Genomic DNA, 22386 nt, shown 5'->3' on the forward strand with positions numbered 1-22386 from the left:
CAGGGGTCACGAACAAAATGATGCGACTAATGTGAAATCCTCAGCCATGTGCTAAATATACTAAGCATAACGCAGCAATACATTTAGCTTAAAACGTTTTTAAAAATGTTTTTTATAAGGCTATCAATCTCATTCCAGATCCCCGGACTTCTACAGGCTATACTTTTACACTTTAGATAACAGTTTTTCCCCCTTAATGAAGGTTTACTTCTAGTATTATGTCAATAAGAAGTAGTGGTCACTGGAATGAGCAGGTAGAGTCTAGAATTTAATCTGTATACTACGATCTACATCAGGGGTCACCAACCTTTTTGAAACCAAGAGCTACTTTTTGGGTACTGATTAATGCGAAGGGCTACCAGTTTGATACACACTTAAATAAATTGCCAGAATTAGCCAATTTGCTCAATTTACCTTTAATAAATAAATCTATATATATAAATGAACAGAATGGGTGACAAAGGACAGCCTTGGCGGAGTCCAACCCTCACTGGAAATGTGTTCGACTTACTGCCGGCAATGCGGACCAAGCTCTGGCACTGATCATACAGGGAGTGGACCGCCACAATAAAACAGTCCGATACTCCATACTCTCTGAGCACTCCCCACAGGACTTCCCGAGGGACACGGTCCAATGCCTTCTCCAAGTCCACAAAGCACATGTAGACTGGTTGGGCAAACTCCCGTGCACCCTCAAGAACCCTGCCGAGAGTATAGAGCTGGTCCACAGTTCCACGACCAGGACGAAAACCACACTGTTCCTCCTGAATCCGAGGTTGGACTATCCGGTGTAGTCTCCTCTCCAGTACACCTGAATAAACCTTACCGGGAAGGCTGAGGAGTGTGATCCCACGATAGTTGGAACACACCCTCCGGTCCCCCTTCTTAAAGAGAGGAACCACCACCCCGGTCTGCCAATCCAGAGGTACCGCCCCCGATGTCCACGCCATGCTGCAAAGTCTTGTCAACCAAGACAGCCCCACAGCATCCAGAGCCTTAAGGAACTCCGGGCGGATCTCGTCCACCCCTGGAGTCTTGCCACCGAGGAGCTTTTTAACTACCTCAGCGACCTCAGCCCCAGAAATAGGAGAGTCCACCACAGATTCCCCAGGCACTGCTTCCTCATAGGAAGATGTGTTGGTGGGATTGGACAGAATTTCTAGGCGCAGTCAAGGCGTTGAGGGATTCCGGTTTGGTAACCGCAGGATTAGGTCTCTGCTTTTTGCAGATGATGTGGTCCTGATGGCTTCATCTGACCGGGATCTTCAGCTCTCACTGGATCGGTTCGCAGCCGAGTGTGAAGCGACCGGAATGAGAATCAGCACCTCCAAGTCCGAGTCCATGGTTCTCGCCCGGAAAAGGGTGGAATGCCATCTCCGGGTTGGGGAGGAGACCCTGCCCCAAGTGGAGGAGTTCAAGTACCTAGGAGTCTTGTTCACGAGTGAGGGAAGAGTGGATCGTGAGATCGACAGGCGGATCGGTGCGGCGTCTTCAGTAATGCGGACGTTGTACCGATCCGTTGTGGGGAAGAAGGAGCTGAGCCGGAAGGCAAAGCTCTCAATTTACCGGTCGATCTACGTTCCCATCCTCACCTATGGTCATGAGCTTCGGGTCATGACCGAAAGGATAAGATCACGGGTACAAGCGGCCCAAATGAGTTTCCTCTCCCTTAGAGATAGGGTGAGAAGCTCTGCCATCCGGGAGGAACTCAAAGTAAAGCCGCTGCTCCTCCACATGGAGAGGAGCCAGATGAGGTGGTTCGGGCATCTGGTCAGGATGCCACCTGAACGCCTCCCTAGGGAGGTGTTTAGGGCACGTCCGACCGGTAGGAGGCCACGGGGAAGACCCAGGACACGTTGGGAAGACTATGTCTCCCGGCTGGCCTGGGAACGCCTCGGGATCCCCCGGGCAGAGCTAGACGAAGTGGCTGGGGAGAGGGAAGTCTGGGTTTCCCTGCTTAGGCTGTTGCCCCCGCGACCCGACCTCGGATAAGCGGAAGATGATGGATGGATGGATATATATAAATGAATAGGTATTTCTGTACATTTTTTTTCCTTTTACGGAAGGTTTTTTGTAGAGAATAAATGATGAAAAAAACACTTACTTGAACCGTTTAAAAGAGGAGAAAGAACGAAAAAAATGTAAATAAAATTTTGAAACATAGTTTATCTTCAATTTCGACTGTTTAAAATTCAACCGAATAAAAACAGACAATAAAAATAAATACATATAAAAACAATTTAGTGACAAACTTCAGTGAGAGTTAAATCATTGTTTTGGGTTACAAGCTTGTAAGTTGAGGTATCACTGTTATTCTTTGTATTTTATTTGTTTATTCATGTATTTTTATTTATTTTTGTTGCATTTTTTTTGGCCTGTTTTGCATGCTTCTGATTGTCTTGTTGTTCCAGTAGATACAATGAATGAGACTGTGGCTGCTTTGTACAATATCACTACCTTTAGTGGTGAGTGTGGCCTTTTTCAGTGTAAAACCAGCCCTGATTTCCCTCCTAATAGTCCTGAACGTGTCCATTTAACACCATCCCAAACATGTGACACCAAACATAGAACTGTGAACAGATTTGGGAGCCTTTGACTAAATAAAATAACTTTGCAGTCCACACCTTGTGTTGTGTATTTTCCTCCTCCATCTGTCCTTGTCCCACATCACAACAACAACTTAGTAGGGATCTGACCTGGTCTCGTGTCTCTCAACTAGCCAACCCGGCAAGAGAGCAGCGCCCAGGCTTCTTGACACCTTTGGGCGCCACCAGCACCAAGATGGTTCTACGGGGCGAGACCCTCGAGCTGGAATGCATCGCGGAGGGCTTGTGAGTATGTCTTGTCGTCTCTAATACCAGCAGAATACACCAACCGGTGTTCCCATGTCAGGCCCACTCCAGACATGTCCTGGCAGAAAGACGGAGGAGAGCTGCCCACCAGCAGAGTCTCCTTCCTCAACTACAAGAAAACTCTCAAGATTTCCGATGTCGGTGAAGCCGACGCCGGCGACTACACCTGCACGGCCACGAACCGCCTGGGCACGGTAGACCACGTCATTAAGGTCACCGTCAAAGGTACGAAAAGCCTTTTTTTCTCCTTTGCTTTTCTTTCTGTCCGGTCTCAGCTTACTCTTTCTTCTCTAGCTGCTCCTTTCTGGATCAGCGCTCCCAGGAACCTGATCCTCGCTCCTAATGAAACCGGCATCTTGACTTGTCGAGTCAGTGGAGACCCCAAACCAGAAATAAGATGGTTTGTCAATGGGATCCTCTTAGAGAGTGAGTACACTAAGACGATAAATATACCGTAAATGCTCTAATAAGAGCGTTGTTTTTTTCCCACTGGAATTGCATTCAAGATTGTTTCAATGTTTCATGCTCTACAAATCATTACTTGTGTTACAAACCCCGTTTCCATATGACTTGGGAAATTGTGTTAGATGTAAATATAAACGGAATACAATGATTTGCAAATCCTTTTTCAACCCATATTCAGTTGAATATGCTACAAAGACAACATATTTGATGTTCAAACTCATAAACTTTATTTTTTTTTGCAAATAATAATTACCTTAGAATTTCATGGCTGCAACATGTGCCATAGTAGTTGGGAAAGGGCATGTTCACTACTGTGTTACATCACTTTTTATTTTAACAACACTCAATAAACGTTTGGGAACTGAGGAAACTAATTGTTGAAGCTTTGAAAGTGGAATTCTTTCCTATTGTTGTTTTATGTAAAACTTCAGTCCTTCAACAGTCCGGGGTCTCTGCTGTCGTATTTTACGCTTCATAATGCGCCACACATTTTTGATGGGAGACAGGTCTGGACTGCAGGCGGGCCAGGAAAGTACCCGCACTCTTTTACTACGAAACCATGCTGTTGTAACACATAGCTTGGCATTGTCTTGCTGAAATAAGCAGGGGCGTCCATGATAACGTTGCTTGGAGGACAACAAATGTTGCTCCAAAACCTGTATGCACCATTTATGGCGTGGCGCAGTGGGAGAGTGGCCGTGCGCAACCAGAGGGTCCCTGGTTCAATCCCTACCTAGTACCAACCTCGTCGCGTCCGCTGTGTCCTGAGCAAGACACTTCACCCTTGCTCCTAATGGGTGCTGGTTAGCGCCTTGCATGGCAGCTCCCTCCATCAGTGTGTGAATGTGTGTGTGAATGGGTAAATGTGGAAGTAGTGTCAAAGCGCTTTGAGTACCTTGAAGGTAGAAAAGCGCTATACAAGTACAACCCATTTATTTAGCATTATTGGTGCCTTCACAGATGTGTACGTTACCCATGCCTTGGCCACTAATACACCCCCATACCATCACACATGCTGGCTTTTGACCTTCGCGCCTATAACAATCCGGATGGTTATTTTCCTCTTTGTTCCGGAGGACACCACGTCCACATTTTCCAAATATAATTTGAAATGTGGACTCGTCAGACCACAGAACACCTTTCCACTTTGCATCAGTCCATCTTAGATGAGCTCGGGCCCAGCGAAGTCAGCAACGTTCCCTGGTGTTGTTGATAAATGGGTTTGGCTTTGCATAGTAGAGTTTTAACTTGCACTTACAGATGTAGCAACCAACTGTAGTTACTGACAGTGGTTTTATGATGTGTTCCTGAGCCCATGTGGTGATATCCTTTACACAGTGATGTCTCTTTTTGATGCAGTACCGCCTGAGGGATCAAAGGTCTGTAATATCATCGTTTACGTGCAGTGATTTCTCCAGATTCTCTAAACCTTTTGATGATTTTACGGACCGTAGATGGTAAAATCCCTAAAATTCCTTGCAATAGCTCGTTGAGAAATGTTGTTCTAAAACTGTTTGACAATTTGCTTACAAAGTGGTGACCCTCGCCCCATCCTTGTTTGTGAATTACTTAGCGTTTCATGGAAGCTGCTTTTATACCCAATCATGGCACCCACCTGTTCCCAATTAGCCTGCACACCTGTGGGATGTTCCAAATAAGTGTTTGATGAGCATTCCTCAACTTTATCAGTATTTATTGCCATGATTCCCAACTTCTTTGTCACGTGTTGCTGGCATCAAATTCTAAAGTTAATGATTATTTGCAACAAAAAAAATGTTTATGAGTTTGAACATCAAATATGTTGTCTTTGTAGCATATTCAACTGAATATGGCTTGAAAAGGATTTGCAAATCATTGTATTCTGTTTATATTTACATCTAACACAATTTCCCAACTCATATGGAAACAGGGTTTGTACATTATTTGTGTTACAAACTGTACATGACGTCACCAGAGGTGGGTAATAACGGGCTACATTTACTCCGTTACATCTACTTGAGTACTGTATTTTCCGCACTATACGGCGCACCTTCAATGAATGGCCTATTTTAATATTTTGTTCATATATAAGGCGCACCGCATTATAAGGCGCATAGAATAGATGCTACAGTAGAGGCTGGGGTTACGTTATGCATCCTTTAGATGGAGCTGCACTAAAGGGAATGTCAACAAAACAGTCAGATAGGTCAGTCAAACTTTATTAATAAATTACAAACCAGTGTCCTGACAACTCCGTTCACTCCCAAAATGAATAAACAGCTGTTTTATTATTTCCTCCGATTCAATAAACACGTACAAAACAGTCTGATACTGTTACGGTAAATCAAACGTCAGTGCAATCACAATATAGTAACACTGGAAATAGTGCAAAGCAATAATATATCAATACCTCAACGTTGCTCAAACGATAATGTCACACAACACAACATTCGGACACTGAAGAAGAAGAATTCGAGGGATTCGTGGATGAGGAATAACTTAGTAAAGTGAGCTTTACATTGGGCGTCACGGTGGAAGAGGGGTTAGTGCGTCTGCCTCCCAATACGATGGTCCTGCAGTCCTGGGTTCGATCCCAGGCTCGGGATCTTTTTGTGTGGAGTTTGCATGTTCTCCCCGTGAATGCGTGGGTTCCCTCCGGGTACTCCGGCTTCCTCCCACCTCCAAAGACATGCACCTGGGGATAGGCCCCTCCCACCTCCAAAGACATGCACCTGGGGATAGGCCCCTCCCACATCCAAAAACATGCACCTGGGGATAGGCCCCTCCCACATCCAAAGACATGCACCTGGGGATAGGCTGATTGGCAACACTAAATGGTCCCTAGTGTGTGAATGTTGTCTGTCTATCTGTGTTGGCCCTGCGATGAGGTGGCGACTTGTCCAGGGTGTACCTCGCCTTCCGCCCGATTGTACCTGAGATAGGCGCCAAAAGGGAATAAGCGGTAGAAAAAAAAATGGAAGTGAGCGCTACATGTTTATTTTGTTTGTTTAGTTGTGTGACATTAACGTTTGAGCAACGTGGAGTTATTGATATATTGTTATTGCTTTGCACTATTTCGAGACGTCGTTAATGGAGTCAGTGTTGCTGCTGTTGTCCAGCAGTTCAGTGACAATTCCTGCTGTCCTGAAATCATGTCGCTCAATAGGAGCCATTTTGGGGTCTTTACTTCAACACACAAATGGAAATGAAAACGGCACGCCTGGCGCAGTCATATATCCCAGCATGCACTGTGTGCTTCTTCTCCTACGGGGGAAAATGAAGTCGGTCAATCAATCAATCAATGTTTATTTATATAGCCCTAAATCACAAATGTCTCAAAGGACTGCACAAATCTTTACGACTACAACATCCTTGGAAGAACCCACAAAAGGGCAAGGAAAACTCACACCCAGTGGGCAGGGAGAATTCACATCCAGTGGGACGCCAGTGACAATGCTGACTATGAGAAACCTTGGAGAGGACCTCAGATGTGGGCAACCCCCCCCCCCCCCCTCTAGGGGACCGAAAGCAATGGATGTCGAGCGGGTCTAACATGATACTGTGAAAGTTCAATCCATAGTGGCTCTGACATAGCCGCGAGAGTTCAGTTCAAAGCGGATCCAAGACAGCAGCGAGAGTCCCGTCCACAGGAAACCATCTCAAGCGGAGGCGGATCAGCAGCGTAGAGATGTCCCCAACCGATACACAGGCGAGCTGTCCATCTGGACAGCCAGTACTTTATCCATGGTCATCGGACCGGACCCCCTCCACAAGGGAGGGGGGGACATAGGAGAAAAAGAAAAGAAGCAGCAGATCAACTGGTCTAGAAAGGAGGTCTATTTAAAGGTTAGAGTATACAGATGAGTTTTAAGGAGCGACTTAAATGCTTCTACTGAGGTAGCATCTCGAACTGTTACCGGGAGGGCATTCCAGAGTACTGGAGCCCGAACGGAAAACGTTTGAAAAAATATTTCACAAATATTCTTTGTCAAAAAAACAGAAGCTGAAATGAGGAATTAAATTAAAATTTATTTATTATTCTTTACAATTAAAAAAAATAAAAATACTTGAACATTGATTTAAATTGTCAGGAAAGAAGAGGAAGGAATATAAAAGGTAAAAAGGTATATGTGGTTTTTTTTAGGCTTCACGGTGGCAGAGGGGTTAGTGCGTCTGCCTCACAATACGAAGGTCCTGCAGTCCTGGGTTCAAATCCAGGCTCGGGATCTTTCTGTGTGGAGTTTGCATGTTCTCCCCGTGAATGCGTGGGTTCCCTCCGGGTACTCCGGCTTCCTCCCACTTCCAAAGACATGCACCTGGGGATAGGCCCCTCCCACCTCCAAAGACATGCACCTGGGGATAGGTTGATTGGCAACACTAAAATTGGCCCTAGTGTGTGAATGTGGGTGTGAATGTTGTCTGTCTATCTGTGTTGGCCCTGCGATGAGGTGGCGACTTGTCCAGGGTGTACCCCGCCTTCCGCCCAATTGTAGCTGAGATAGGCGCCAGCGCCCCCCGCGACCCCGAAAGGGAATAAGCGGTAGTAAATGGATGGATGGAGGGTATATGTGTTTAAAAATCCTAAAATCGCTTAGAATTAAAAATGTTGAGCAAAGCGAGACCAGCTTCCTAGTAAACAAATAAAATGTAAAAAAAAAAGGCAGCTCACTGGTAAGTGCTGCTATTTGAGCTATTTTTAGAACAGGCCAGTGGGCGACTCATCTGGTCCTTACGGGCACCGCGTTGGTGACCCCTGATGTAGACAGTGACATACTGAAAAATTGGAAACAAATACATCCGTCAGTTCGTCCGCGCAGGGAGAAACCTTGAATTGATTAAATTGATTGATTGATCAATTGAAACTTTTATTAGTAGATTGCACAGTACAGTACATATTCCGTACAATTGACCACTAAATGGTAACACCCCAATACGTTTTTCAACTTGTTTAAGTCGAGGTCCACGTTAATCAATTCATGGCAACGTGGACCCCGACTTAAACAAGTTGAACAACATATTGGGGTGTTACCATTTAGTGGTGAATTGCACGGAATATGTACTGAAATGTGCAATCTACTAATAAAAGTATCAATCAATCATGTGGAGGACTCCGCCTCCACAACAATGCTGCCCTGCTTTTGCCTGCAGGGGCGACGCTAAATGAATGATTGAATGAAACATTGAAGACATGGTTGGCACACAGAGGCATACTTGGCTTGATCTAAAAGTTCCTTCATTGAAAAGTTTGCAAATAAAGGGGTTCGTAAATCAAGGTGCACTGCCGGCTTAATGCCAATGTTTTTGGACCTGGTGGTAATTGTAGATTCTGGGGATTAGTTGCTGTCACGACTATAGAAGGTGGTTACTGAAAAGAAGCCTTAATTGGAACTCATTTGATTCAAATACTTCAATACGGTCCAACGTGCTAGATGCCCCAGAGGACCACACCCGCAAGGTGGACGACGACACCGTGATTCTCAGCAACGTGCAGTCCGGGTCCAGCGCCGTTTATCAGTGTAACGCATCCAACGAATTTGGCTACCTGATGGCCAACGCCTTTGTGAATGTTCTTGGTAAGTACAAGCAGCGATGTTGCGTTCGCGGCACTTTGCGTCGTCTTGCAAACTCACGCTGTCCCTCCTGCGTGCAGCTGAGCCCCCGAGGGTCCTCACCCCCCCCAACCAAGTGTACCAAGTCATCACCAACAGCCCCGCCTTGTTGGACTGTGCTACTTTTGGCTCACCGATACCAAGCATCACCTGGTAAGAACCACACTTTAGACTTCCAATCAAAGCGATGTAATAGGCTGTGTTTCTATGGAGGTTCAAAGACGGTAAGATCAGCATTAAGAGCGGAGACCCCTATGTGATCCACGAGAACGGTACCTTGGAGATCAATGTGGCCCAGTCGCAGAACAGCGGGAAGTACACGTGCATCGCCACCAACAACCTGGGCATCAAGGAGAACCACGTCTACTTGGAGGTTAAAGGTCAGCCATCAATTCCTAACATTACGCACTTTATCACATGAAATAATGCAGGAGGAGGGAAACTAGACAATTGTGCACTAACATGCATGTAGTGCAGGGGTGTCCAAAGTGCGTCCCGGGGGACATTTGCGGCCCGCAGCTAATCCTTTACCGGCCCGCCACACATTCTGCAAAAATTGCAAAATTGATAGTGTTGCAATAATTAACAAAAACATTTTAAAAAACGTGGACTTGGAGAAGGCATTGGACCGTGTCCCTCGGGAAGTCCTGTGGGGAGTGCTCAGAGAGTATGGGGTATCGGACTGTCTGATTGTGGCGGTCCGCTCCCTGTATGATCAGTGCCAGAGCTTGGTCCGCATTGCCGGCAGTAAGTCGAACACGTTTCCAGTGAGGATTGGACTCCGCCAAGGCTGTCCTTTGTCACCGATTCTGTTCATAACTTTTATGGACAGAATTTCTAGGCGCAGTCAAGGCGTTGAGGGGTTCCGGTTTGGTGACCGCAGGATTAGGTCTCTGCTTTTTGCAGATGATGTGGTCCTGATGGCTTCATCTGACCGGGATCTTCAGCTCTCGCTGGATCGGTTCGCAGCCGAGTGTGAAGCGACCGGAATGAGAATCAGCACCTCCAAGTCCGAGTCCATGGTTCTCGCCCGGAAAAGGGTGGAGTGCCATCTCAGGGTTGGGGAGGAGACCCTGCCCCAAGTGGAGGAGTTCAAGTACCTAGGAGTCTAGTTCACGAGTGAGGGAAGAGTGGATGGTGAGATCGACAGGAGGCGTGTTCAGTAATGCGGACGTTGTACCGATCCGTTGTGGTGAAGAAGGAGCTGAGCCGGAAGGCAAAGCTCTCAATTTACCGGTTGATCTACGTTCCCATCCTCACCTATGGTCATGAGCTTTGGGTCATGACCGAAAGGATAAGATCACGGGTACAAGCGGCCCAAATGAGTTTCCTCTGCCGTGTGGCGGGTCTCTCCCTTAGAGATAGGGTGAGAAGCTCTGTCATCCGGGAGGAACTCAAAGTAAAGCCGCTGCTCCTTCACGTGGAGAGGAGCCAGATGAGGTGGTTCGGGCATCTGGTCAGGATGCCACCCGAACGCCTCCCTAGGGAGGTGTTTAGGGCACGTCCGATCGGTAGGAGGCCACGGGGAAGACCCAGGACACGTTGGGAAGACTATGTCTCCCGGCTGGCCTGGGAACGCCTCGGAATCCCCCGGGAAGTGCTAGACAAAGTGGCTGGGGAGAGGGAAGTCTGGGTTTCCCTGCTTAGGCTGTTGCCCCCGCGACCCGACCTCGGATAAGCGGAAGAAGATGGATGGATGGATGGATGGATTTTAAAAAACTGGAATGAGGTGAATTCTAATGAGAAAAAGTGGCAATGTTGACACAAAGCTGCCATGCAGGCAGTATTCTTTTTCCTTTTGTCTTTATTTTCTTTTTTTTCCCATTGCTCAAAAAAAAAAGACAAAAAAATCCATTACTTAAAAATTATCACTTTAAAATGTTTTATGTGGGAAAAATATTGCATATGTTGTGTGGTTGCCATGTAAAAACATCAAAGTTTTGACTAAAGAGCATAAAACAAACAAAATAATAGTTCAAACCTAAAATCGACAGATATATCGGAAGTTGTTCTTAAAATTTAAGTGTTAAAAGTTAAAAAAAATAATAATAAAATGTATCACTTTATAGGTGGGGATCCTTTCGGATCTCAAATATATTTGGTAGGATTTTATTGAACTTTTCACTGTGATTACTCAAAAATATTAATAATTAAAATCAATGGTCTCCTGCATTATTGATCTTTGAGGGCTTTAATTGCTAAATAAAGGAACTCTCCTGAAGGAATTAATAAAGATCTATCTATCTATCTATCTATCTATCTATCTATCTATCCATCCATCTATCTATCTATCTATCTATCTATCTATCTATCTATCTATCAATCAATCAATCAAAGTTTATTTATATAGCCCTAAATCACAAGTGTCTCAAAGGGCTGTACAAGCCATTACGACATCCAAGTTCTTTTCTTTGAAACAAATATCTTAATCTCGTTAGTGTTAGCATTAGCCATGTATTGCTAGGTGTGCCGCTGAGAAAATAAGGGGGGGTACAGAGGCTAGGGAAGCTACTGGGTGTAAAAAGTATGCCGTAGCAAGAGGAGAAAATGAATCATTTGCAACATTTTTCAATTATCTGCAACAAGAAACTTGATTATATCAATAACATCAATAAATTGTCATTGCCTGAAAAACTTTTTAGTATTTTAATGTCAGAAAGTTATTATTTTAAAGAGGCCCTATTATGCAAAACTAACTTTTCTTACCTATTTATACCTACTGTTGTGTGTTTGGGATCAGCATAAGTCCAGAACATTTTAAATGAAACGATGGAGGCAAATGAGCCGGAACTTGCTAAACCTGTGAGGTTTTTCGCACCGATGACGTCACCGGATCTTGCATACGTGGTATAAATTTACCCAAAAAGCTTTACTATATCAGTTGCTAGCTAACATTGTAGTCCGACGATGTAGTCAATAAGTTCCTTTTTTCTCTCTATCCTCTTGTGGGGCAGACAGGCTCCTACATGCACATGCATCTTGCGCAGCTGCCATTTCTAATGCAAAGCAGCGTATAGTCTGAACTTAATCTCTATGGAGGTGTTAAAAACTACAACAAAGTTGGAGGGGTGGAGTCGCTGTCAAAGAGGAGCCACGTAAATAAGCGCATCCTGAAGAGTCAGAAAGCGTCTAGAAAACCGTCTGTAAAACATAATCTATGCAAAATGTTGACAGAGCAACCACCATTACATGTTATGTAGACCACAAAGAAGTGTTTGAATTGTCGGAAAAATAATCATAATATGGTCTCTTTATAAACAGTCCATGTGACATAGTGTTTTATGAATATTTTGCGGTGTATAGTTAAGTCCTATCTATCTATCTATCTATCTATCTATCTATCTATCTATCTATCTATCTATCTATCTATCTATCTATCTATCTATCTATCTATCTATCTATCTATCTATCTATCTATCTATCTATCTATCTCTCTCTCTCTCTCTCTCTCTCTCTATCTATCTATCTATCTATCTATCTATCTATCTATCTATCTATCTATCTATCTATCTATCTCTCTAAATACTGCATATTTCAGTTTTACTAAAAAACAAAGTTGTCTTTGACAGAAAAGGCATAAAACCTTATTTGTTCTACTTTATATCAACCTCAAGTTGATATAGAGATTTACTGTAAGCATTAAATAAAAATAAAGCAATAATAATTTGACTTATTTTTTACATTTTAATGACTGAAACCCTCTATGCCCCCTGTAGCCCTAAGGATTAAAAAAAAAAATCCATATATTTTGTTATGGTTTGAAAATTAAAAATATCAAAATGGCCCCCGCATGCTTCAATTTTTCCGTGTGTGGCCCTTTGTGGAAAAAGTTTGGACACCCCTGATGTAGTGCCTTCAAGTGGCTCGATGCGGGATAGAAACCCATCCATCCATCTTCTTCCGCTTATCCGAGGTCGGGTCGCGGGGGCAGCAGCCTAAGCAGGGAAGCCCAGACTTGTGGCAGTAATGACAATCTCAAACAAACAGAAGAAGTCTGGCGTTTCTTAAGCGCAAAAAATACAACTAAAGCGGTGTCGCTGTATTTTGATGTTGTATTTAAATTTTATGGATTGTTTAGTTAAGAAACATTCATTATTTTACTTGCTTTTTTTTAGCACAACATAATTGTATGTAAATGTAATTTAATAGTTAGTTGTTTTTTTTTAATCAGCCTGACCAAAGCCTAATGTTTGTGTTAAATAAATAATAATCTTTGTGATTAAGTTAAGGTTTCATATCATTTGACAAGGTTGTTGACTGTGTGTTGATATAATTACTGAATACTAGAGATGTCCGATAATGGCTTTTTTGCCGATATTCCGATATTTTCCAACTCTTAATTACCGATACCGATATCAAACGATACCGATATATACAGTCGTGAAATTAACACATTATTATGCCTAATTTTGTTTAACAATTCAACAAGGTTTTCCAAAATAGATCAACTCAAGTTATGGAAAAAAATGCCAACATGGCACTGCCATATTTATTATTGAAGTCACAAAGTGCATTATTTTTTTTAACATGCCTCAAAACAGCAGCTCGGAATTTGGGACATGCTCTCCTTGAGAGAGCATGAGGAGGTTGGGGCGGGGAGTTGAGGTGTATGTGTGTGGCGGGGCGGCTTAAGTGGTAGCAGGTGGGGTGTATATTTTAGTATCCCGGAAGAGTTAGTGCTGCAAGGGGTTCTGGGTATTTGTTCTGTTGTGTTTATGTTGTGTTACAGTGCGGATGTTCTCCCGAAATGTGTTTGTCATTCTTGTTTGGTGTGGGTTCACAGTGTGGCGCTTATTTGTAACAGTTTTCGGCGTTGTTTATACGGCCACCCTCAGTGTGACCTGTATGGTTGTTGACCAAGTATGCCTTGCATTCACTTGTGCGGGTGAACAGCCGTAGATATTATGTGATTGGGCCGTCACGCAAAGGCAGTGACTTTAAGGATTATTGGCGCTCTGTACTTCTCCCTACGTCCGTGTACACAGCGGCCTTTTAAAAGGTCATACATTTTACTTTTTGAAACCGATACAGATAATTTCTGATATTACATTTTAAAGCATTTATCGGCCGATAATATCGGCAGTCCGATATCATTGGACATCCCTACTGAATACTGTACAATTAAAATCAAGAGTAAGGTTACTAATTCAGTGTTAATACAAACCCCGTTTCTATATTAGTTGGGAAATTGTGTTAGATGTAAATATAAACAGAATACAATGATTTGCAAATCCTTTTCAACCCATATTCAGTTGAATATGCTACAAAGACAACATATTTGATGTTCAAACTCATAAACTTTTTTTTTTTTGCAAATAATAATTAACTTGGAATTTCATGGCTGCAACACGTGCCAAAGTAGTAGTAGTAACACATGTTCACCACTGTGTTACATCACCTTTTCTTTTAACAACACTCAATAAACGTTTGGGAACTGAGGAAACTAATTGTTGAAGCTTTGAAAGCGGAATTCTATCCCATTCTTGTTTTATGTAGAGCTTCAGTCGTTCAACAGTCCGGGGTCTCCGCTGTCCTATTTTACGCTTCATAATGCGCCACACATTTTCCTTGGGAGACAGGTCTGGACTGCAGGCGGGCCAGGAAAGTACCCCCACTCTTTTTTTACGAAGCCACGCTGTTGTAACACGGGCTGAATGTGGCTTGGCATTGTCTTGCTGAAATAAGCAGGGGCGTCCATGGAAAAGACGGCGCTTAGATGGCAGAATATGTTGTTCCAAAACCTGTATGTACCTTTCAGCATTAATGGTGCCTTCACAGATGTATAAGTTACCCATGCCTTGGGCACTAATGCACCCCCATACCATCACACATGCTGGCTTTTCAACTTTGCGTTGATAACAGTCTAGATGATTCGCTTCCCCTTTGGTCCGGATGACACGATGTTGAATATTTCCAAAAACAATTTGAAATGTGGACTCGTCACACCACAGAACACTTTTCAACTTTGCATCAGTCCATCTTAAATGATCTCGGGCCCAGAGAAGCCGGCGGCGTTTCTGGATGTTGTTGATGAATGGCTTTCGCTTTGCATAGTAGAGCTTTAACTTGCACTTACAGATGTAGCGACCAACTGTATTATGGAGCGTAGTTGTTGAAATCCCTAAATTTCTTGCAATTGCACTTTGAGAAACATTGGTCTTAAACTGTTTGACTATTTGCTCACGCAGTTGTGGACAAAGGGGTGTACCTCGCCCCATCCTTTCTTGTGAAAGACTGAGCATTTTTTGGGAAGCTGTTTTTATAGCCAATCATGGCACCCACCTGTTCCCAATTAGCCTGCACACCTGTGGGATGTTCCAAATAAGTGTTTGATGAGCATTCCTCAACTTTATCAGTATTTAATGCCACCGTTCCCAACTTCTTTGTCACGTGTTGCTGGCGTCAAATTCTAAAGTTAATGATTATTTGCAAAAAAAAAAAAAGTGTTTATCAGTTTGAACATCAAATATGTTGTCTTTGTAGCATATTCAACTGAATATGGGTTGAAAAGGATTTGCAAATCATTGTATTCTGTTTATATTTACATCTAACACAATTTCCCAACTCATATAGAAATGGGGTTTGTACTTGAGTGGGCTTCGAGGTCAAAAAGGTTAAGAACCCCTGGAGTAGTGGATAGTTTGATATTGATAATTCTAATAAATAGACATTTTGGTGCAGTTATTCACTTAAGAATAAAGTCCTTTTGTCTTCCAGAGCCAACGCGCATCCTGAAGCAGCCCGAATACAAAGTGGTGCAGAGAGGCATGAGCGCCGTTTTTGAGTGTAAGGTCAAGCACGACCCCTCCCTCGTCCCCACCATGACCTGGCTGAAGAACAACGGCGAACTGCCGGATGACGAGAGGTACATTGAACACATCGTCACGCTCATGAAGATGAAAGTGACTTCAAGTCATCCTGTTTTTTTTGTTTTGTTTTTATTTAATCAACACAAAAAAACACAAGATACACTTTCAATTAGTGCATCAGCCCCCCCAAAATAACCCCTCCCTACAAAAATCCTGTTTCCCACCACATACAATAGATAACAGTCTGCAAGAAACACAGTCCCTGAAGCCCACTTGATTGTGTGTGCCGCCGGTCCACTAACATTATCATTAATTACTTTTTTTTTTTTTAGTTGTTTTTAAATTATTTTACTTTCTTTTTTATACAAGAAAATGTTTTTTTCTTTTATTTATTTATATTATTTTATTTTATTTATAAAATAAAAAAAAGACCTTATTTTCACCAGACCAGGTTTTTAATGAAACTATCAATCAATCATTCAATGTTTATTTATATAGCCCCAAATCACAAATGTCTCAAAGGACTGCACAAATCATTACGACTACAACATCCTCGGAAGAACCCACAAACTGGACTTGTCTAAAGGGTTTTTAAAACCAGGTCCAGTCCAGTTAATGTCCAAGTCGGGCTCAGCAACACAAACTCATCCATGTACAACAAAAAAATAAGGAAACAACAAATTGCATATAATTTATAAACAAAATTACATTTTCATAAAAAGTATCTGTGTATAGTCCATATTATGTCCAAGTGGGACTCAGCAACACACCTTCTTTTTGTACACTCAAAAAATAGGGAACACAACAACAGATAACAAATATGTTGCTGTTGTTGCAAATCTATAAACATTATTACATTTTCACAATAAGCCTTTAAGGATTTCCCATCTTTTTTCATGTTTTTTGGCATCATTATCGTTTTAATCATGTATCTTTCTAAAGTTAAAAAATACTGAATAAATATTTTAAAGAAAGTAATACTAAGTGAACATCTATTTTTGGCCTTAAAGGCGTACTAAAAAGAGATTTTCTTATTTGAACGGGGATAGCAGGTCCATTCTATGTGGTTTAGCTCGGTAGGTAGAGTGGCCGTGCCAGCAACTTGAGGGTTGCAGGTTCGATTCCCGCTTCTGCTAACCTAGTCACTGCCGTTGTGTCCTTGGGCAAGACACTTTACCCACCTGCTCCCAGTGCCACCCACACTGGTTTGAATGTAACTTAGATATTGGGTTTCACTATGTAAAGCGCTTTGTCACTAGAGAAAAAGCGCTATATAAATATTAAAAAAAAAAAAATACTTGATCATTTCACGATATTGCCATATTTTTGCTGAAAGGATTTAGTAGAGAACATCCACGATAAAGTTTGCAACTTTTGGTCGCTAATAAAAAAAGCCTTGCCTGTACGGGAAGTTGCAGACAATGTGGGCGTGACGTCACGAGTTGTGGAGCTCCTCACATCTGAACATTGTTTATAATCATGGCCACCATCAGCGAGAGCGATTCGGACCGAGAAAGCGATGATTTCCCCATTAATTTGAGCGAGGATGAAAGATTTGTGGATGAGGAAAGTGAGAGTGAACGACTAGAAAAAAAAAAAGACAATACAGTGGGAGCGATTCAGATGTTATTAGACAAATTTACTAGGATAATTCTGGAAAATCCCTTATCTGCTTATTGTGTTACTAGTGTTTTAGTGAGATTATATGGTCGTACCTGTACGACCTGAAGGTCGGCCCCGCACCTTTCTTCAGCACCAGTCGACGGGTGGTGGCCACACCCATCTCTGCCCTTCGCAAGGGACACTTTTCGAAACACGATCTTTCGAAATGATCGCTGCATACTACACTGTACTTTGTGTGTGTGGTCCAATCCAACCGTGTTCGCTTGACCGCTCTGTTCCATAGTAAAGCTTCACCGTCATCTTTCGGGAATGTAAACAATGAAACACTGGCTGTGTTTGTGTTGGTAAGGGCGGCCGCAATACACCCCTTCACACCTACAGCTTTCTTCTTTGACGTCTCCATTATTCATTGAACAAATTGCAAAAGATTAACCAACATAGATGTCCAGAATACTGTGGAATTATGTGATTAAAGCAGACGACTTATAGCTGGGAACGGTGCTGGACCAAAATTCCCTCTATAATACGTGATGTCATGCGCACGCATCATCATACCATGACGTTTTAGGGCCATACTTCAGCGCAAAATTTAAAATTGCAAATTAGTAAACTAACCTGACTGTATTGGCATGTGTTGCAATGTTAATATTTCATCATTGATATATAAACTATCAGACTGCGTGGTCGCTAGTAGTGGCTTTCAGTAGGCCAGGAGTAGGGAACCTATGGCTCTAGAGCCAGATGTGGCTCTTTTGATGACTGCATCTGGCTCTCAGATAAATCTTAGCTGACATTGCTTAACACCATAAGTAATGAATAATTCCGCTGGTAATCAGTGTCAAAAATAACGTTCAAAATATAAAACATTCTCATGCATTTTAATCCATCCATCCGGTTTCTACCGCACCGGTTCAAGAAGTTGCATTAATGGTAAGAAGTAATTTATTTATTATTGGTTAGCTTCAGAATAACAATGTTATTAAAAAGAATAACTGACTTATTATGCTCTCAAAATGTCGGTCTTACTTAAAAATGCACGGATTTAGTTGTATTAAGTCTTTAAAAAAATATTATATGGCTCTCAGGAAATACATTTTAAAATATTTAGCTTGTATGGCTCTCTCAGCCAAAAAGGTTCCCGACCCCTGCAGTAGGCCTTTAAAAATAAACTTTTTACCGAGTACTCTAATTAAATTGACCAAGTCATGACTGTCAATGAACTCTCCTAAAATAACAGAAACTACATCAAGTTTCATAAACAAACCAATCCTTAAACACATTTTCTCAACTTCCACCCAAAAGGAAGACACAATATGACAATACCAAAACAAATGCAGGGTGGATTCAAATTCCTGACAACAAAATCGACAATCATCTGACTCAAGTCATCCTGTTTGCCGGATGTTAGGTTTGAGGTGGACACAGACAGTCTGGTCATCAAAGATGTGATGGATGAAGACGAGGGCACCTACACCTGCATCATGAACACCAGCCTGGACCAGGACTCAGCCACCGCCATGCTGACTGTCGTCGGTACGTTTCTTTGTTTTTTATGCCATTTTTTTATGTCAGCGTAGAAATGATAAAAAACGCGAGCTTCTATTTTTACATTTTTCCTGCTTTATTTCTGCTGATTGACATATCTGTCACTTACTGAATACTAACTGTTTTGTACTCTACTCTTTGATTCTTGCTGTCTCAGAGGCTACTCCTACTCCAGCTATTGTCTACGGTAAACAATCTGTCTACAGTGTAGTCATGTGACCCCTCCACATACCATCTAACACAGGGGTGCCCACACTTTTTCTGCAGGCGAGCTACTTTTCAATTGACCAACTCAAGGGGATCTACCTCATTTATAGATATCATTTATATTTATTTATTTATGAAAGAGACATTTTTGTAAACAAGTTAAATGTGTTTAATGATAATACAAGCATGTGTAACACATATAGATGTCTTTCTTTCACAAAGACAAGAATATAAGTTGGTGTATTACCTGATTCTGATGACTTGCATTGATTGGAATCAGACAGTAATGATGATAACGCCCACATTTTCAAATGGAGGAGAAAAAAAGTTGTCCTTTCTGTACAATACCACATGAAAGTGGTTGGTTTAATTCATCCAGCTTCCATACACTTTGCAAGAAAAACATTGGCGGCAAATTCCGTAGCTTGCTTGATTGACATTCACGGCACCCGAGGGTCTTGTGAGATGACGCTGGCTGCTGCCAGTTCATTATTATGAAAAAATGACAGAGAGGAAGGCGAGAAACACTTTTTATTTCAACAGACTTTCGCGCCGTCCCTTCCGTTAAAACTCTAAAGGCCGATTGCACATTTCCTATCTTCACAATAAAAGCCCTGCTTCATGCTGCCTGCGCTAACAAAATAAGAGTCTTAGAAAGCTGGGGTGCACAAGTGATGTGCACGTCAGCTTTCTGAGGGATCGCTTGTGCACGCCAGTTTTCCGAGACTCTGTATTTAGTTAGCGCAGGCAGCATGAAGCAGGGCTTTTATTGTGAAGATAGGAAATGTGCAGTCGGCCTTTAGAGTTTTGACGGAAGGTACGGCGCGAGAGTCTGTTGAAATAAAAAGTATTTCTCGCCTTCCTCTCGGTCATATTTTCATAATAATGATCTTGCAGCAGCCAGCGTCATCTCACAAGACCCTCCGGTACCGTGAATGTCATTTAAGTGACGTCTTGGTGAAGATTGATGATCACTAATTTTTAGGTCTATTTTTTTTTAAAAGCCTGGCTGGAGATCGACTGACACACCCCCCGCGGTCGACTGGTAGCTCGTGATCGACGTAATGGGCACCCCTGCTCTAACATTTCATTTATGTTGATTGTTGTCTGCAAAGATGTGCACTGCATTACATTGAGAGCTGTTTCAAGTACCCTATTTTCCGGACCATAGAGTGCACCTGATTATAAGGCGCACTGTCGATGAGCGGGTTTAGTCAGGTCTATTTTCATACAAAAGTCACACCGGATTATAAGGCGCATTAAAGCGGTCATACTATTATTTTTGTAAAAGTAAAAGACTTCCTTGTGGTCTACAAACCCCGTTTCCATATGAGTTGGGAAATTGTTTTAGATGTAAATATAAACAGAATACGATGATTTGGAAATCATTTTCAACCCATATTCAGTTGAATATGCTACATGGACAACATATTTGATGTTCAAACTGATAAAAATAATTTTTTTTGCAAATAATCATTAACTTTAGAATTTGATGGCAACAACACGTGACAAAAAGTTTGGAAAAGTGGCACTAAATACTGATAAAATTGGCTACAAAGTAAACAGAAACAGAATGCTGGACGACAGCAAAAACTTACGGCGTCCATAAAGTACGTCCTTACATGACATGACATGTCCCCACAAGGAAGAATAGCAACAACGTAAATAGCCTTGCGTGCTAAAACAAAGCAGGTGCGTGGAATAGTGCTCAAAGGAAGACATGAAACAAAAAAAACAGGAAGGGCCACCAAATTAAGAGTGCAAGATAAGAACTAAAGCTCTACACACAGGAAAACACCAACAAACTCAAAATAAGGCACAACAATCTGGTGGAATTTCATTTTTTTAATTTTTTGGCTGGTGGTGTGCCTCCGGGTTTTTAATGAAAAAAATGTGCCTTGCCTCAAAAAAGGTTGAAAAACACTTGTCTACATAACGTGATGGTGGTTCTTTAGTCAAAATGTTGCATAGATGATGTTTTATAGATCATCTTCAAGCCACTTTTTGACAGTCGCTTCAGGATGTGCCGTTTCGTGGGCGGTCTTATTTACATGGCTCACCTTCTGCAGAGTCTTCTCCTCGTCATCTTTGTTGTAGCGGTGTAGCGTGCAAGGACGGGAGTGGAAGAAGTGTACAAAGATGGCGCTAACTGTTTTAATGACATTCAGTCTTTACTTCAATCAATAACGAAGCAGCTTCTCCTCATCCGTGGCTCACTAATGCAACAACGTCGGAAATGTGTCCTGTGAAAAACCGTCCGACCGGTACGCTCTAATAACTAAAGTTCCTTAGGTGAATAATGTAACTCACTACACCGGTATGTTTTAGGACTGTCATGGAGAGTTTACTGACAGATATTAGTAAGAACTTTACGCTACTTTATATTACAAATGGCAACAGCGGAGGATGAATGTCCCATAACAAGAAGATAGGGAAAAAGAAGGCGTCGACACAGACTTCAAAGGTGGCAGCGCGCAAATTTTCAGGACTAATGCAGATCCCAAATACAGATCAGTACTAGAAGGTAAAAAAAAGTTACTTTTGCATAATATTGCGAAACAAAACGCCAGATAGTATGTCTTAAGTTGTACACACGCCATAATATTACTCGTACAGTATGTTGATGCAAAGTATAATCTATCAAGCGGTGCGGCTTCAGAGCTTACCAAAGTCATACTAAAACATTTTGATAGATTTTTGAGCGACGTGTAATGTTCTATAATTTCAATGGAACATATACACTGTTGTTTACTTAAGTCATATTGCAATATAAATGTACTGTATCTTTTATGTTTGACTGCCATCATATAGCTGTCTACATGTACTGTATTGCTTATGTGTGCCTGCCATCTACTGGTCACTTTTGTCATTTCACCATACACCACATAAAATAACTTCGAGGTTGGTAAGAAAAACCAAACTTATTCCGTACATTAGGCGCACCGGGTTATAAGGTGCACTGTCGAGTTTTGAGAAAATGAAAGAATTTTAAGTGTGCCTTATAGTCCGAAAAATATGGTATTTGGGTTACTAGCCTTATTAAGTCATCGGACAAAATTACCACAATAATTGCAATTATTTATCAGTTATTCTGTTAACACCAGCTTGTGTCTTGGATCTTGTCATATTGTCCATGTGTGCCTAATACAGTATTGTCTACACTTTGAGTGTAGCATCCTGCCATTCATTTATTTTACCTGATGGCTTTTGTCCATAACACAACTTTTTTTACTTTATAGTTTTGAATCAGTTTGTATCATATTTCTATTTCTATTCTAATCATCTATTCGACTTCAA

The 22386-nt window shown here is 42.1% G+C and overlaps 1 protein-coding gene across 9 annotated transcripts in view; it reads left to right on the forward strand.

Annotated features, from left to right (window-relative positions):
* Positions 1-22386, forward strand: part of nrcama (neuronal cell adhesion molecule a) — a 144228-nt gene that overhangs the window by 71805 nt on the left and 50037 nt on the right. For 4 of the 9 annotated variants that reach the window (XM_061914272.1, XM_061914273.1, XM_061914269.1 and 1 more), the window contains 10 exons: positions 2412-2465; positions 2720-2831; positions 2893-3077; positions 3147-3278; positions 8726-8869; positions 8947-9058; positions 9119-9285; positions 15623-15770; positions 18746-18870; positions 19040-19069. In XM_061914272.1, the coding sequence (XP_061770256.1) occupies positions 2412-2465; positions 2720-2831; positions 2893-3077; positions 3147-3278; positions 8726-8869; positions 8947-9058; positions 9119-9285; positions 15623-15770; positions 18746-18870; positions 19040-19069 (1209 nt within the window). The remainder of the gene's footprint in view (positions 1-2411; positions 2466-2719; positions 2832-2892; positions 3078-3146; positions 3279-8725; positions 8870-8946; positions 9059-9118; positions 9286-15622; positions 15771-18745; positions 18871-19039; positions 19070-22386) is intronic. The other 5 variants (XM_061914268.1, XM_061914275.1, XM_061914270.1 and 2 more) reach the window with 3 other exon arrangements.

This window comes from Nerophis ophidion, linkage group LG10 (assembly GCF_033978795.1).
Source record: "Nerophis ophidion isolate RoL-2023_Sa linkage group LG10, RoL_Noph_v1.0, whole genome shotgun sequence".
Taxonomy (NCBI): Eukaryota; Metazoa; Chordata; class Actinopteri; order Syngnathiformes; family Syngnathidae; genus Nerophis; species Nerophis ophidion.